At 41.2% G+C, this 16,922-nt stretch overlaps 1 protein-coding gene across 1 annotated transcript in view; it reads right to left on the bottom strand.

The window, feature by feature from the left end:
* Positions 1-16,922, bottom strand: part of PRKN (parkin RBR E3 ubiquitin protein ligase) — an 887,548-nt gene that overhangs the window by 589,810 nt on the left and 280,816 nt on the right. Inside the window, exon 3 of the mRNA XM_063124475.1 lies at positions 14,991-15,231. Coding sequence (XP_062980545.1) covers positions 14,991-15,231 — 241 coding nt within the window. The remainder of the gene's footprint in view (positions 1-14,990; positions 15,232-16,922) is intronic.

The following is a 16,922-nucleotide window of genomic DNA, read 5'->3' as shown; positions in this document are numbered from 1 at the left end:
ATGTCCTTCCAAAAGTCAATAGTGCATGATTATGTGATTCTGTAAATGCTGCAAAGTAACCAAGATCCACAATAAATGTGAGCAGATTCATGTGATGGTGAAGGTCAGTTGATTGTTGGCAGCCTTTTGATTTAATGCATGTAATGAACAGCAGATGCTTGTCAGCTAGGGCTGAGGTCTGCAATCATGCAAATAGATATGAGAAGAGGCAAAGAAATGGAATGCTAGTTGCTGATGTAAGATGCAGTACAGTCTGCATATAGAGATAACCTGGCAGTGATTCTCACCTCTGTAGTTCTTGTGGGAAAGAGGCATTCGTAAGCATTTTTTTACAGCCTTTGGGACTGTTAATGGGTTTCCTTGCCTGCCAAGAGGTTCTGGAAGAAAAGATGCACAGAGGCAGACAGACCCACAAATACTGAACACTATATACACAGATGATGGAAGGGCTAGCTTCTCCTGTCAATTAAATTCATTTGGGTTTTTTTCTGAACAATAGTGCTCAAAATGGGAGTGCTAATAGATTTGAATGCATCTGTACCCCTGACAGAGTAGAATATGAGGCGGGGGGATCCGTAATTCATCTGCAGCACATTCACAGACAACATGATCCAACTGGGTAGCTCTAGAAGAGAAAATCTTATGTCCCCCCATTTTATTTTATTTTGGGGGAGCACAGGTGTGACTCATTTTCATATATCTAGCAAAAGCAATGTGGGCAGTGGTTAGATAAAGATAAGGGAACAGAGCCATTCATGCAAGCAACATGACGTGAATATGACCCGGTCACTATGTTCAACATCTAAGGTCCTCCTCCGGGTGCCTACTCCGAGAGAGGCTCGGAGCGTGGCAACGAGGGACAGGGCCTTTTCGGTGGTGGCTCCCAGACTATGGAATGATCTCCCTGACGAGGCTCGCCTGGCACCAACGCTGCTATCTTTTCGGCACCAGGTTAAGACTTTCCTCTTTGCCCAGGCATATGGTGGCACATCTTAATTACCCACATGTTTAGTTTTTTAACGGTTTTTAATGCTTTATGTGTGTATGTTGTGTTTTCGAATTTTAAATTTTGTATAGTCGTTTTTATCTTAATTTTAGAATTTCTGTAAACCGCCCAGAGAGCCCTGGCTATGGGGGCAGTATATAAATGTAATCAATCAATAAATAATAAACTGGAGAAGCTATTAGGTATAGCCCTTGAGTGCTGCAGACAAAGGATCTGTAGCTGCAGCAGAACTGCAGGGAAGGGAATTGGTTGGTGTTTACATTGTGGCCAGTGGGGGCAAATCTGGAATATTGGTTAGCAGTGGAGGCTGGTGACTCCAATGTCAGTGGGGCAGTGAATCTACTCTGGATTTCAGCCAGAACCAGTCAGACCTTTTAAGGAGCTATCCAAGGTGAGAAATCTGGAGTGGATTCCGATTGAAATCCAGAGTGAATTCATTGCCCAACTGACATTGGAGCCACCAGACTGCACTGTTGGCTAGATTGCTTGCAATGGAGTTCACCACAAAACGGGACTTATAGGAAATGGAAACTTTTGAAGAATGATGTCTCTGTGCTGCACTCGCCATTATCAGGGTCCTTGCTTAGGAAGAGCAGATGGAAATGTCACCTCCTCTGTTTCAGAGCCTGTGTGATTTCTCATCAGGACAGCTGTATGAGATATAAAAAATATAACCATGACAATTCATCTTTAGATTCATACAAGGTGGAGGGGAGCTTGAATATATCCAAAACCAGGATACATTATTTGAACCTTGCTGTGCATCTGCCCCTCCCTGAAACTTTAAAATGAACTTTTAAAGTTCATCTGCCCCTCCCTGAACTTTAAAATGGCAGAACTGCCATTATCCAAGGACATACCTACACGGGGTGATATCCCGGGGATTGCCCCGGGATCGTCCCTGTGCGCCCACATGACGCACAGGGGTTCCTGGGAGCAGGGAAGGATGATCCCTCCCTTTCCCCAGGATCTCTCCCTACACTTATAGCCTGCTTTTTCCACGGTCTCGGGATTATTCCGAGACCTCGGAACATGTGGGCAGACATCACGGTTTGTCCCGGCTCATCATGAGTAATCATGAGGAGCTGGGCATGGAGCTCCTCAGGAGCTCTATGCCCATCGGGGGTGGGGTGGGGGGAGTGAAGAAATTATTATCATTTTAAAAAACTTACAGTTTTGCGCACGAGTGCTCATGCGCCCCGGCTCCCTTACAAAAACAAACAAAATGGCGGGCACAACGGCCTTTTCCTTCCTGGACTTCGTGCGCTGCGTGTAGCCGAAGGCAACAATCCCGCGATCATAAAATTGTGAGATCGTCTGCCTCCGACCCCCTCATCTAGCTGAGGCCCAAGAGAAGTTGTGCTCCAAAGAATTGCTATTTTCTCCCTTAAATTAGTTGTGCACTGCACTCACATAAACCACTTGCATTTAATGGTGTCCCTGACACATGACCATACAGAAATAATTCAGCCTTTGTGTTTTCCTTAATGAGAGTTACATCATTATGGGGGCAAAGGGGGGGGGGGAAAGGCCATTGACAATAGAGCTGCCCATCAAGGAACTAAATAACATGCTGGTAAAATATTTCATTACTTTCTGCATTAGAATAAGTCAAGAAGAAGAAGGGGAAGAAGAAGAAGAAGAAGAGGAGGAAGATTTTCTGTTCAGGGTGCCCTGTTAATACAGAATCTCCTTTAGCTGTTAAAGATTATTTACTTTTCAGGGAAATAACGAGGCTCAGAAAAACGAACCAAGAGAGATGTAACTATAATTCACTTGGATGCCACACTTCATAGCATAATGGGGAAAACAACCATGCTGTGTCCGCAGTGATACACAGGGGTTTGTTTTGTTTTTAAAAAGAGCTGTTTGTTCTATAAAAAATGCCTCTTAAAGCCATCAATATCTCATTCATTTATTTAGGTTGACACTTTAATAGCTGTCCAGCAAGACAGAAATTATGTCTATACCGATGTCACGGCAATTTGTCATGGTACATCATCACCCTGTGTCAATATTGTGTTACTTCGTTGCAATGCAAAATCATCGTGCTGAATAGACAGACAGAAAAGTGTGTTATTTTTGTGGGTGATAACGGTTCATAAGGATCATCTGCTTTGCCATAAAGAGTAACAATCTAAGATTCCTCCTTTGAAAACTGCAGTCCGTTTTTTTTCTAAGAACGACTAGCTGTAATAGAAAAACTCAAACAGAAACCAAAAACAGATTATTCTAATTTAAATCATTCTTAAAGGAAAAGCTGAACAAAGAAACAGAATCAAGCAAAAATACACTGAAGAAGTAAATGTTTCTGCATTGTCAGGAAATGTTTGAGAAAGACATAGAGAGGTTTCACTTTGGCCTACAAACCTATTTTTAGATAAAATGCATTGGCAATATATATGCCCTGCAGTACAGCCAATTACCATGTCTATTCAGCAGCTGATCATGCACAGCAAACTATTTCCGATGTGGACATGAAGTCAGATGTAGCATAACTTTATTTTGCAAGCCTGTGCAACTACCGCAAGGCTGTACCTTGCAAGACCTCCCAAAAGAACTGGCTGGAACCACTGTTTGTAGATTAAAAACAAGGAGAGAGGCATCTTTGGGTTATGAGAAGAAAACGAGTACGTTTTGCCTTGTGATACTCCTTGTCATCTCAGAGGAGCACTCTTAGCATAGACTATTAGAAGGCTGTAAACCTCTCCCTTTCTATCTGAGCGATCTCCCAGACAATGGCAAATTCCACTTTTTCCTGACATGGCAAATACCATTTGCTACCAGGTGAACTAATTTAACTAAGGATAAAGCATTCTACTCTCACACACCAAGGCACTGGTTCTGTTTGTAGGGTCAGATTTTGAATGTTGGTTTAGTTTTTACTATGGGATATGCTCCTAAAGTCAATGTGTACTCTGACATTTTAACAATGTCTCCTGACAAAATTATTTCCCTTGCAAGATGTATTCTTGAACTGAACACCGCGCAGGGTGGCTGAGTCACTATCACAACTGTGCAATGGTTTATGGATGATGCTGGGTGAATATATAGCCACAGCAGAAAATACATTGATTTCTGAACTGTTGCTGTAAAAACAAAGCAAGGGAATTCTAGGTAAATGATAACTAATGTAATGTAAATTGACTTTCAACTAAACAGCTGTTTCTATTTACACCTCATAATTGGTTTTCTGTTGTATGTTTTTTTAATCTATATAAATTCATGATCCACTTTGTATATTCTCTAACTGCAAATTAATGTATTTTATAGCGACATTTTTAATGAAAAGAGTTTGCTTGTTCACAATTACACAAAACACAGGTATTGCAATCCAACAATGAATGGCTGATTAGTTCTAAAGTGACACTGGGCATCTCTTCTGGCTTCCAATAGCTTAGTTGCTCTGATGCCACAGAGGGTTTCAGCAAGTTTGGGCCAAATAACTAAGTGGGTCAGGGAAGACCCTGGAATTTGCATTCTAAATACAATGAGCAACCATTATAGTATAAAACCAAACATGTATATTCTAAAGGCCATGTTCCATGACAACATGTGGGCATAAGCATGTAAGGAACCGTCAATGTCCATAGACAGATGACACTAGCTGCTGGTGCGTGCAATAGTCTTGTTCCATGTCCACTTAGAAAGCCGAGCCTCAAGTTAGCTTTTGCAAGGCAGGGGAGAGCAACCTCCAGGGGTTGAGGGGGACACATTGCCTCCCCACAACCCATGGGGGCCACCAACACCCCACCGTTGCTGCCAAATTTGCTGTTGTAGGAGTGAGAGTTGCGACACTTTTTGCAGCAAAAACAAAGCACGCTTTTGGGAGGCTTCTGGATTTAGCTAGAATTTGGGCAGCAACTAAAATGATTAGAGGCATTTAATCAGTGACAATGGGTGTGTCTAGACCTAGGGAATGGAGGGGGAGGAACTCGCGATATGGTGATCGTGAGATCCTCCCCCCCAGTATACACACTGCATGTGATGTCCCAGGAGGAGGAGGACAACATCATGCCCGCCATTTTGTTTTTTTTATATAAAAAATGAGTGCACAAGTGCTCGATCGCTAAAGGTAGGTTGTTGTGTTTTAAAAAGAAGACCCCGTTCCACCCTCCCACCTCCAATGAGCACGGAGCTCCTGAAGAGCTCTGTGCCCCATACCCTGTTCCCGGCTCCTTGCATTTACTCGCAAGGAGCTAGGAAGAAACCGGGACGGCTGGCCACATGTCCCACGGTCTCGGGACGATCCCGCGACTGTGGGGAAAGTTGGGATTAAAGACGTCCAGATTATTCCGGGAAAAGGGAAGGATCATCCCACCTTGCCCCTGGGATCCCCTTTGTGTCATGTGGACGCACAGGGATGATCCCGGGGCAATCCCCGGGATATCGCCCCATCTAGACATGCCCAATGAGGTCAGGAATTCTGAAAAGAATTTCAAGCTCCATTCAAAAGAGCGTTCCTCTCTTTAGCAAAGGAAGTTGGGAAGTAGCACCATTCTCATTAGAGCTATGATATGAATTGGGTTCCCAGCACTGGCATGGACTGCAATAAATTACCAAGTATGCATTCTGTTTGCTGAAATCGGCTCAATTTATCATTTTATTGAAAAGGTTCCATTATGTTAATGTCTTATAAAAGCACTTTCTGCTGTTTCTAGAAGGTCAAAGGGGGATACAAATTTTTAGATTTAGAACTATGTCATAGAGCAAGCCAGAAGTACTGAGCATCAATAAGTCTAGCAAGAGACATGGTGTATGTAACAGTCACCTTTCAAGGATTTCAGGAAAACATTGTTTTTGCTCTCTTAGCTTGAAAAAAATGATAAGAACACCCATAGTCAATTCTTGCCTACTAATAGAACGAATGAGTTCATTAAAAGCAAGTGGGGTGTTTTTTTTAGAAAGCCTAATTTCAAACAGCACCAAATTAAAGAAAATGTGATATGTTTTTCTGGCATAATGTCCAAATACACACACTAAGGACAATCAAATATCATGCCTTCAAGTGTAAACAGACTGCCTATAATAGTCAGAAAAGAACAGTGTCTCTAAATATAGCACTGTGCGGTTCATTTAAACAAATGGGCTTTTCCCTGAAATAGATAATCTTGTACATCATCAGCTTCCAGAAGAGGAATAAATTGGAGCCTGTCCAAATCATTTTTTCATCCAATATGATAATTCTTATTCTTTGAACAACTGCCCTGTTAAAGAAGTAGATAATGCCCATGAAGGGCGTTTATTCAGTCAAAAATGGAAGTGGATTGGCATTGGAAGAGACATTCTGAGTCAAATGTCAGCAAACCACCAGAAATATGTGCAGCAGCAGCAGCAGCGACTCATATAGCTCTATTAACGCACATGATCCAACAGTAATTTAACGAAGAAAACAGGCCCCACCTCACAAGTCGCTTACAATCCAAATCTCAACAGAGGGGGTGACAAAGGAAAAGCGGGTAAGCAGAGTCACATGAATATGAGCCAGTGTGGTCGTATATACCTATGCCTGCAATGTACTGTGGTGATGTGCATGGTGGGATTGTAACAGGTGCATGGCGGGATTGTAATAGGTGCATAATATCAACTGTCCTGTGGAACCACAGGTTTTAATTCCATTTCCAGCTGATTGCAGAATACCTCAGCAGCACTAAAGGGCCTTTATGTAGAAAGGAAACAGCTTTTTCATGCTTCCTCTTCTGTGGAAGAAGGCCACAAAATATCATTAATGACAGAAGGACCTTTAAGGTTAATGGGCCATGGTCAGATGAGGATTTCTACCTTGGATGAGACAGTGGCAATTCCCTCACTGACAAGGTAACATAGTCTCTCTGACACTATATATCTCCTGTCTGCACTTCACTCTCTCTTCTCTCTAAACTTTGTTCTCACCAGTTTTTCCCCCTCAGTCCCTTACAGCTGAGTTCTTTTGTCCTTCCCTGAAGAGAAACACAGATCCCCAATGGCTATACTTAAAGGAATTACATAAATCTTTTGTTTACTGAACTAATTAATCCCTTTATTTGGTGAGCAATAGATTCCCCACCAAGTGAATATACAGGACAAGAATTGCAGGTTGGTGAGCATGAATTACATTCACACTAAAAGAAAACATGTATGTATTATATCCATATATATATTTAGTTATCTATTCCTGTGGGGAAACAACAGCAAAATTGACCTATGATAAACGTTTTGTAATGGCTCAGCATCATCTTGATAAAGCTTTACAAAGATGAGCTAATTAATTTGTGCAAATTGAAGATACAGCTTCACCCCTGCAATTACTGATTCATGCCAATCAACATGGACGAAAAGCTGATTTAATTGCAAAATATGTTGTAATGTTAATCCATCAAAGATTGGTACTAACTGGGATGTTGTTTTATTGTGTGAAGAAAAGTTAGTCACAGCATTAAAAAAAATTGTGTTGAACATAATATATGAATGAAGTGGACATTTCTTAGATATTCAGCTTTTTGATGGAGCAGGCTGAAAACAAATGGTAATAACTATGCCATTGTCTTTCTTTTATCTGGTTCATTTATTGAGTATTTATACACATTCATGTTCCACGATACCAGTATAGATGTGCATGCTATGCTGAAGTACATTTTGGCTGGATCAGTGCTCACATTTTGATGGTATTCTCAATAAAATGAAACAAAGAAAAAAACACAGCAGTTTATTTTACGTCTAAGAGTGCTCAGCCTGATGTCATATTAAAACAGAGAAGAAGAGATGTACATCATACCGTTACTTGACCTGGAACTAATTTGACAGAATAAGTTTTAGAATTGTGACAAGCAGTTCAGAAACTTGGGTTGATTTTTTGCTTCAGGCTAAAGTGAGAGACAGAGCATTTAAAAATGCTCTCTAATAATCAACAACTAAACAGAAAGGTCAGGTCTTAGCTCTTTTAAAGAGTCCTTGTTCTTATAATTTCAGGATAGTGCTGCAGATATATTATTTCATTCTAGGGATGCATTGTACTTGCCTGAAACCAACTTAATCCTTGACATCCATTCCTGGTTAGGACTCCCAACAACTGCTATGTACAGCAGGGGTCCCTGTTATGGCATCCGTGGGGACCTCCAACGGTGCTCATGAAAGTCTCCACTCCCTCCCTCCTTAAAAAATAATAATTAATTGAGATCCTTGCAAAAGTTTAAGGTGCCAATTTCTCCTTTCTGTTCCTGCACCTGCAGCAGATCAGCTGATGCAGGGCAAGCAGAGGAGGAAAGCATTGCTTCTGGCCCCTGCCCAATCTTTTGCCCACCCAGATCTTTCCTCTTGGCGCTCTCTCTCCCCACTCCCAATTTCTCTAGCCTTGGTATTTACATCTCTGCGACGTAACAGACCCTTACGCTAGGCCCATCACATAAATCCTTCTCAGGCCAAACACCACCACTTGAAAACCTGAGGGAGGGTTAATTAAAACCTTTCCCCTAGCTATGAGGGAAACAGGTTTTATACAGGATCTGCTCTAAATATACTGTAGGTATAATCTGGGGTGGGTGTTTAATAACTGTAAGGCAGCTAAATAATGCCAAGCTGACACATAGTATTTGGTAGCTAACAAAATAATAAAATGTTTATTGTTATTTAAAAACTTAAAATAAAAGTAAAATACTTTCAATCTTGCCTAATCTAAATTCTCCACACACTAACCACCTCTCTTTCTTTACACCAATCCTAAATCCCTAGAATCTAGAATCATAGAATCATAAAATCATAGAATAGCAGAGTTGGAAGGGGCCTGCAGGAATCCACCCTAAAGCATCCCCAACAGATGGTTGTCCAGCTGCCTCTTGAATGCCTCTAGTGTGGGAGAGCCCACAACCTCCCTAGGTAACTGATTCCACCGTCGTACTGCTCGAACAGTCAGGAAGTTTTTCCTGATGTCCAGCTGGAATCTGGCTTCCTTTAACTTGAGCCCGTTATTCCATGTCCTGCACTCTGGGAGGATCGAGAAGAGATCCTGGCCCTCCTCTGTGTGACAACCTTTTAAGTATTTGAAGAGTGCTATCATGTCTCCCCTCAATCTTCTCTTCTCCAGGCTACACATGCCCAGTTCTTTCAGTCTCTCTTCATAGTGCTTTGTTTCCAGACCCCTGATCATCCTGGTTGCCCTCCTATACATATCCTTCTTATATGTATCCTCTAAACTCTTCTTACTTTACAAATAAAAAAACACAAGACCCCCAAAACCTAAAAGCACCCTCTTCCCCCTACCTATTACATCATAAACCACACCCACTCAGTTCTAACATTCCCTACTTACCAGACATACTAATCCAGACAGATATTATAAAATACAATCAATTGTGAGATAATGCCACAATCTCCTTCATCCCCAGCCTTATTCTTTCTCTCCCTTTCTAGCCTCTAGCCTTGGGCTTTCTCTCCCCTCTATGTCTTTGCTTTGCTGTTTCCCCTCCCAGCTTCTACCTTTGCTCTTTCCCTCTCCCTCCCCCACCTCTTTAGCTCGTTTTTGACTACCAGGGCCCTCCAGCAGCCATTACATGATTAGGCACATCCTCCATGTGAGTCATTTTGTGTGGTGCCCACAGCAATTCCTCAAATTCCCAAATGTGCCTACAGGTCCAAAAATGGTTCTAAAAAGGTTCACACAGCTCCACTGGGACATGCACTTCAGCCCTGTTTGTGTATTTTGGGTAGCTTTTGTAAATCACCTAGGATCATTGCTAGTTTCAGTGAAGAGAGTGGTGGCACTAGGTAGGTCAATATAAATGTGATACTGATCTAATTAGTGCCATCCCTCTCTTTCATCGAATTTCTCCCTCAAATCCACCTGTCAAAATCCAATCTGACTTCTCCCCTTTTACCTGTATGGATAAATACATGATGTTATAGTCATAGCTTGTTATCCTTGCCTCTTGTGTTCTGCCTGTCTTCCCTCTCTCATGTCCCTGCTATAGAAGCTCTTTGGGGCACTGACCTCTCTGTTCCGTGGATTACTTGCAACCTGCTCCCTCTGGGCTCAGAACATGTGGAGGGCCGGGGCATGGAAACAGGAGCATGCCAGTTCTTACGAGGCCGGCCTACCCTACCAGGCACTGCAAGGCTCCCAGCTCTGCTTGGGGATAGCCTTTCTTCAGCCTTCGAGCCAGTGATGTTCCGTATTTAAAGAAGGAACAAACAAAGGGGAATTTCCTGTTTCCTCTGGGAGAAGGAGTAGGCAATGGGTAGGCAAAGACGTCTTGGCCATAAGAGGGTTGAGGTTTCTGAGCTCATCTTGGTGGCCGCAGGAGGGCATTCAAGGTCAAGAAAGCGGGGAAAACCCCAAAGCCCGCTTTAGCAGGTGGTTAAAAAAGAGAGTGTTATTACGTTCCTACGTTAGAATCTTCCCCACTCTTGACTCGTGCTCTTGGGCCCTTTCGACACCTAAGGATAATCCCAGGAAAATGGAGGGATCGTCCCTGCCTGCTCCCAGGATCCCCTGTGTGTCATTTGGATGCACAGGGATGATCCCGGGACAATCCCAGGAAAAAAGGCGGGTGTAGAAACGGCCTTGTTCTCTCTTCAAGGGAAGTAGCCTCACACTTCTGTGCCTTCCCAGTTTCTCGCTTCTTGCAGCTCTCAGCATCCCTAAAGGCTGCCTATGCTGTCTAGCATTATCTATCTGCTTTTTCCCTCCATGAAAAAGAGCTTCTCTACATTTAAAAACAACAACCCACTGCTTTCTGCTTCCATTTTTGTTCTAGGATTGCTATCGGCCAATTACATGGGTGGACATGTGGCTTGAATGGAATACTTCCTATTCCTGCCTTTAGTTTGAACTTCCATTCAAATCAATAAAACAGTGGCATCTAGTGACAGAATTATAGCACAACGCCACCAATACACGAGGCTGATGTGGTGGATTTTTTTTTCTAAAGCTGACTGTCTCTGTGTTTTCTGACAGTGGGATGAGGTGACAGGGGGAGTGCAGGAGATGTCCTGCCTGATGATATCATGAAATCAACCTGCAAACTTCCGTGAGTGGCCATTCACGAGCGGGCTATAAATCACTTGTTTAGAGAAGCCCACAGAATGTGTTTAAATGGCCTTTCTGAAAAGAAATGTTGTGGGGGGTTTTGCATTCATTTAGATTTAGCAGTGTTTATATTCTGTCAGTAATCTCTATGAGAATTAACAAGCAATGTCAAGGAAGCTATTAGAGAAAGAAGGTTTCTTTCAGAAACCATAGGGTCTCCCAAAGATATGTATAGAGACCAGTGCTTTTTAACTTGTTCTTAAATGATCTGGTGTAAGGGATGAGCATGAGGTAGAAATGTTTGGGGTGGTTTTAAAAATTATTTGGGGTGGTTTTAAAAAAGGGGATTGAGAAGAACTCCAAAAAGATCTCTCCAGATGGGGGGATGTACATTAAAATGGCAAACACGCTTCAATATAAGCAAGGGTATAATGATGCACACCAGGTCAAAAGATCCTATCTTCACATATATGCTGATGGGATTCTTCCCTCTAGCTACTTTCCTCCTGAAATTCGTCCCACCTCCACATAGTAGTTCAAGAAAGGAAGAGTTCAAGAAAGGAAATAAAGTTTCTATAGATGCCAATGGAGATGCCAATAAGCTATTTCTTTCTTGAATAGTTTATATATGTGTTTGCGGGGTGGGGTGTTTTTTACTTTAGAGCAAAGAAAAACAAGACTGAGAGCTGCATGCTATGTAATTAATGTAACATGTAGTTTGACCCTAAGTATCCATTATCACTGAAGCAGACATTCAAACTGATCAAAAGGGAAAGGCATAGCTATCTCCTCCTTATGCATAGATGCAATGTGGAAATGAAAATTTTGTTCTCTCTCCCCTCAGAGAAACTGGACAAAATGTTATCTATTCCTTGGGGGGGGGGGTGTTTGAGATCAATCAAATGTCCTGTGCCTGTCACTTTTGCATTTTCTTCTATTAAACAACCGTAAAGAACACAGAAATCATATGTCACAACTATCACTCGAACAGATGGTTGTGTTTGCATCATCATCACCAGAAAATAAAGCAATGCTCTTGCCTCCCTGTAGTCATAGGGAAAGTTAGAATATCCTGAGGAAAAGAAAACATTCCACCAGAGACTACTTGTCATCAGCCACTAGTCAGGCAGAAATGTCAGTCAGCGAGGCTGTCTTATTCATAACAACAATGATATCGTTGGGCTGAATCATAAATTGAACTTGTTGGGGAAGCAGGGTCTGTCTGCATCTGTTGTGCTGTCAGCCTGCCATCAAGGCTCTTGCTAAATTTTGGTTTGTCAAAGTGGGCTTCATTATGGCTGAAGGATGCATGAAAAACACACAATGAAACCAAATACTATTGAGAAATGTAAACACGTGTGATAGCCCATCCTTCCCCTTCTCAAAAATGATAATAATCAAGCACTCAATGTAAGTGTATGTTGCATGCAGACTTGAAGAAAGGAACAATATAGAACATATACCTCAAAACATAAACAACAAAAATACCAACCAGGCCGGATATGGCCCGTACTGATCTGATCTGATTGAAATGATGAGGCACCCCCCTTGCTCTATGATTCATTTGAATAAGATATGTGGATTATTAAGCGAAACACTAATTCATTCCTAAACTGCACATATTCATCATTAGTTGGCAACATGAGGTTGATCATGCCAGTTGTAGAAGCTGGTGACATTCTCATAATTCGTACTCTTTTGGCATGCCTTGTAAAGTCATTTGGAGAATAAGCCTATGCATATTTAGACAGAAAAAGTACTACAACTCTGAGCAGTTCTCCAACAAAGGGACAGAGTACAGGATGAGTAATCGAGGTAACTGGAGTAAGTTTTCGGTCGCTGCTGTCTATGGAGTTGCAATCACAACTACCTCGCTGCCTTGCCTTATGGGTACTAGATACAGATCGATCAGAATAGAGCTTCGAAATTAACTCAAGCCATTGGTGTAAACTACTTTAAGGCTGAGGACTGGGACTATCAACCCCAAACAAGATTCCGAGTTCCTCGTGCTAATGTGGACATGAAGTCCTTTTGAAGCAAATTTGTAACCAAACAAACCTCATAAAACTAGTACAAATCCTGTGTCGCTATTGGAGCTAGTAGTCTGAGAATAATGGATAAAAATGTTTTTCCATTTCCCTTGTGAATGGAACAATTTTATTCTTTTAAAATAAATATACTACAAATAAACCAGAAAAGGTGAAAAAATCCAAAAATGTTCTTTTTAAAAAGTTTGTTTGCCATTTCTTAAAGAATGAGATTGAAAACACGTTAAGTAGGATTTTTCTCTTCTCCTGTGCAATGCTGACAGACGATTAGACAACACTCTTATGAAATAATGGTGGTTTATAAATAAAAAGCAGCAAACTAGTATTGTTTTCAATTAAAATACCAGAAATAAAGGATTACTTAGGCTGGTGCCTTCTTCATTACTTGTCTTGGGTGGTAGTATTAAATAGGGCTCAAGATTTACAACACCTGAAAGTCCTTTGTAAAAGAACTTTGAAAGAGTTCAAGGCAATACCAACCACATAGTCCATAAACTCTCTGGATCTCAGAGCTGCCCACTTGTCTATAAAGAGATGGGGAAAGCTGCAGATTTGTCTCCTTAAAATTTAAAACATCCCTAAACTTAAAACGTTAGTAGCAAGATAATCTCTCCATGCCTCTAGTTCACTGGACCAATTACAGTTGGGCAACTGATGATGTCATGCACCACAGCTGAATGATCACATCTCTGCCAGGTAACAAACTTGTTAACATTTAACATGAGATTCTGAAGAGGCCAGGCAGATTAGACAGAATACACAATTTGCTCCTTGAGCATGACTCTGGGGGTTAAACAAAGGAAATTAAATATCCATGCATACCAGTATGGCTGGCTACTCACTCTCAAATGGAGTTTGAGTATAATTTCATTTTCATTCATTAATTACATGTCGATACCACCCCATAGCCGTAGCTCCCCAGGCAGTTTACAAAAAAGGAAAACCTTAAAAATATGGTATTATATTTAAAATACTATAACATGGCAGTAGCCATATCAAGCACACTCAGGATCCTCATAGTACACAGAAGACACCTTAAACCATGGCTTTAACCATGGTGAATAAGGATTTTTGTTTTATTCACCATGGTTAAAGCCGTGGTTTAAGGTGTCTTCTGAACAAGAGGAAAAATGGGAGGAGAGAAGCATCCAAGAAAGGTGCAAAAAGGGGGAGAAACAAGTTCTCAAGATGCTGAACTTTTTATTTTTTTATTTTAGGTTGAGAAGCCTTCTAAAATAAAAAAAATTAAAAAGTTCAACATTTTAAGAATTCATTTCTCCCCCTTTTTGTACCAGTCTAATTTAACCATTGGCTAAATTAGTGTGACCATATGAAAAGGAGGACAGGGCTCCTGTATCTTTAATAGTTGCATAGAAAAGGAAATTTCAGCAGGTGTCATTTGAATATATGGAGAACCTGGTGAAATTCCCTCTTCATCACAACAGTTAAAGCTCCAGGAGCTATACTAGAGTGACCAGATTTAAAAGAGGACAGGGCTCCTGCAGCTTTAACTGTTGTGATGAAGAGGAAATTCATTTATTTATTTAATACATTTATATACCGCTCCGTAGCCGAAGGTCTCTGGGTTTTTTTTCAAAAGTTAAAAACAGTAAACATCAGAAACATAAAAACAACAGTATAAAAACAACAGTATCCATCAAAAAACAACAGTTCAATTTCCCCAGGTTCTCCATATATACAAATGACACCTGCTGAAATTCCCTTTTCAATACAACTGTTAAAGTTACAGGAGCCCTGTCCTCCTTTTCATCCTAGTTAAATACAAGGTTCTGGGGTCTGGGCCAGAGGAACTTAGTAAAAAGTGCCAGGACCCTGAATTGCCAAAGGTTGCCACTGAGCAGCTGCACAGAACGCCGCACAGCCATCCCGAGAAGAAAGACACTGCATTTCAGTACGTGTGTATTGCACCAATTACCTGAATTGTCCACTGGACAGCCAATGCTGTTGTCCTCTGTATCCAAGATCCCAGCAAGCCCAGCGGAATGAGAAGGCAGGAGGTGGCTGCTGAGATCCAGGCGAGTGAGGCTTTCGCCTTCTCTCCTGTCACCTGTTAGAAAGCCACAGATATTTTCACTTGCAGCCTCACACCCTTCTTGATCCTTTTTCCGCGGATTCTGAACAATATGAACAATACTCTGCTGGGGCAGGTCACAGCTCTGAAAGACAAGAATAAAATGCCCACATATATTAAAGTTTGAAGTAAATAAACACATTCCTGTTTCCACGTTGTTGTTTTTCCTGTTTTAAGTGGTTCCCCATTTATTTTCAAGCAGAATTTCAATAAGTGGCAATGGAGCTGAAGAAAAGACAAAAAAATTAAAGTGTTAAATTAGGATTGCTTACACCCGCTACAGGGTCAGAATGCGTAGACACCTGCAAACATTTAACAAGAAAACAGCAAACACAGTCAACAGCAACCCTGGGCAATGTTTTGTGAAAAGATGTAAGCTCACTAAAACATTTTGAGTAAAGATGGCAAGAAAATACAAACAATGAAATATTTTGGGATAAAATACAAACAATGAAATATTTTGGGATAAAACGTTTTTTTCTATCAAATATATGATCATAGGAAGAGCTCTGCTGGATCAGAGCAAAGGCCTATTTAGTACAGCATTCCGTTTTTGCCGCCATCACTGGAAAACGAATGACATGTACACAGATTTGTTTGGTGAGATTGGGCCATATTTAAGCACATACACACACACACATACTGCAAGGTTAGTTTTAACGTTTGGTAGTTTTGCCAAGTCTGGTACCAAATTTGCTCCAGTGCAACTTCAACAAAACTGAAGTCAGTGGTTTGGGTTGCCATTGATAAAGCATAAAAAATAAGTCTTCCAGGACAAAGGAGACATCAGCTGGATTTGGATGTAATGGTAAACTATGAATTAACAACACAACCACAACAAGCAGCCATGAACCTTGGTCTTGCATGCTCCCTTCTCTCCTTCCCTTGCATGCCACAACTGGAAGCTTCTAATTGTGGTTTGTGGAAAACCATAGTTGGCGGTTGCATCCAAAGCCAGCTATGGTTTTTGCAAGCTGTCGTTCACTAGGTCTGGACTCAGTGAACTACTTTTGGGAGTTAATCACAACAATTAAAAGCTTCCGATTGTAGTACATCAGGTGAGGAGGCAGGGAGAAGGAAAGAAGGGAGTGTACAAGTCCAAGGTTGATGGCTGCTCATGCATGTAGCACTAAATCAGCCTGGGCAGAAAGTAGGTCTCCAGCTGTTTTGAATTTCAATCCCAGCATTCCTGATCATTGGCCATGTTGTCAGGGGTTTATGAGAGTTGGTCCAAAACATCTGGCGATCTACCCCGCACTGAACCTTGGCTTAGTATTGCATCTGAACAGCCCCAATCCCTCCAACATGGTCATTTGTTACCCACAACTGTAACCCAGAGGACCTTTCCTTCTGCCGCCCCCAGACTGTGGAATGGCCTGCTGGAGATTTGTTGGATTAATTCTCTCCCTGAGTTTAAGCCATAAAGACTCGTCTGTTCTGGCAGGCCTACCCAGTTGAATTTTAAACCTAATAATTTTAAGATGATGTGATTGTTATTTTAATATTGTATTGGTTTTCTATGCTCTTTTAACCAGTTTTATGTATTATATTGTATTTAATGTTGTTCCCCACCTCGATCCAGAGGGAGAGGCAGGTAAGAAATATATTATTATTATTATTATTATTATTATTATTATTATTATTATTATTATTTCACTGAGGCAGATTCAATTCAGAAAAAAGTATAATTAAGAATGCTATGTCGGAATTTTGCCCATATCAAACTGGGTTTTTTTTTATACATTTTGTTAAGGTTCATGACTGCTATATGTATAT

This window comes from Elgaria multicarinata, chromosome 4 (genome assembly GCF_023053635.1).
Source record: "Elgaria multicarinata webbii isolate HBS135686 ecotype San Diego chromosome 4, rElgMul1.1.pri, whole genome shotgun sequence".
NCBI classification, from domain to species: Eukaryota; Metazoa; Chordata; class Lepidosauria; order Squamata; family Anguidae; genus Elgaria; species Elgaria multicarinata.
This window is presented reverse-complemented; position numbering and strand designations above follow the sequence as displayed.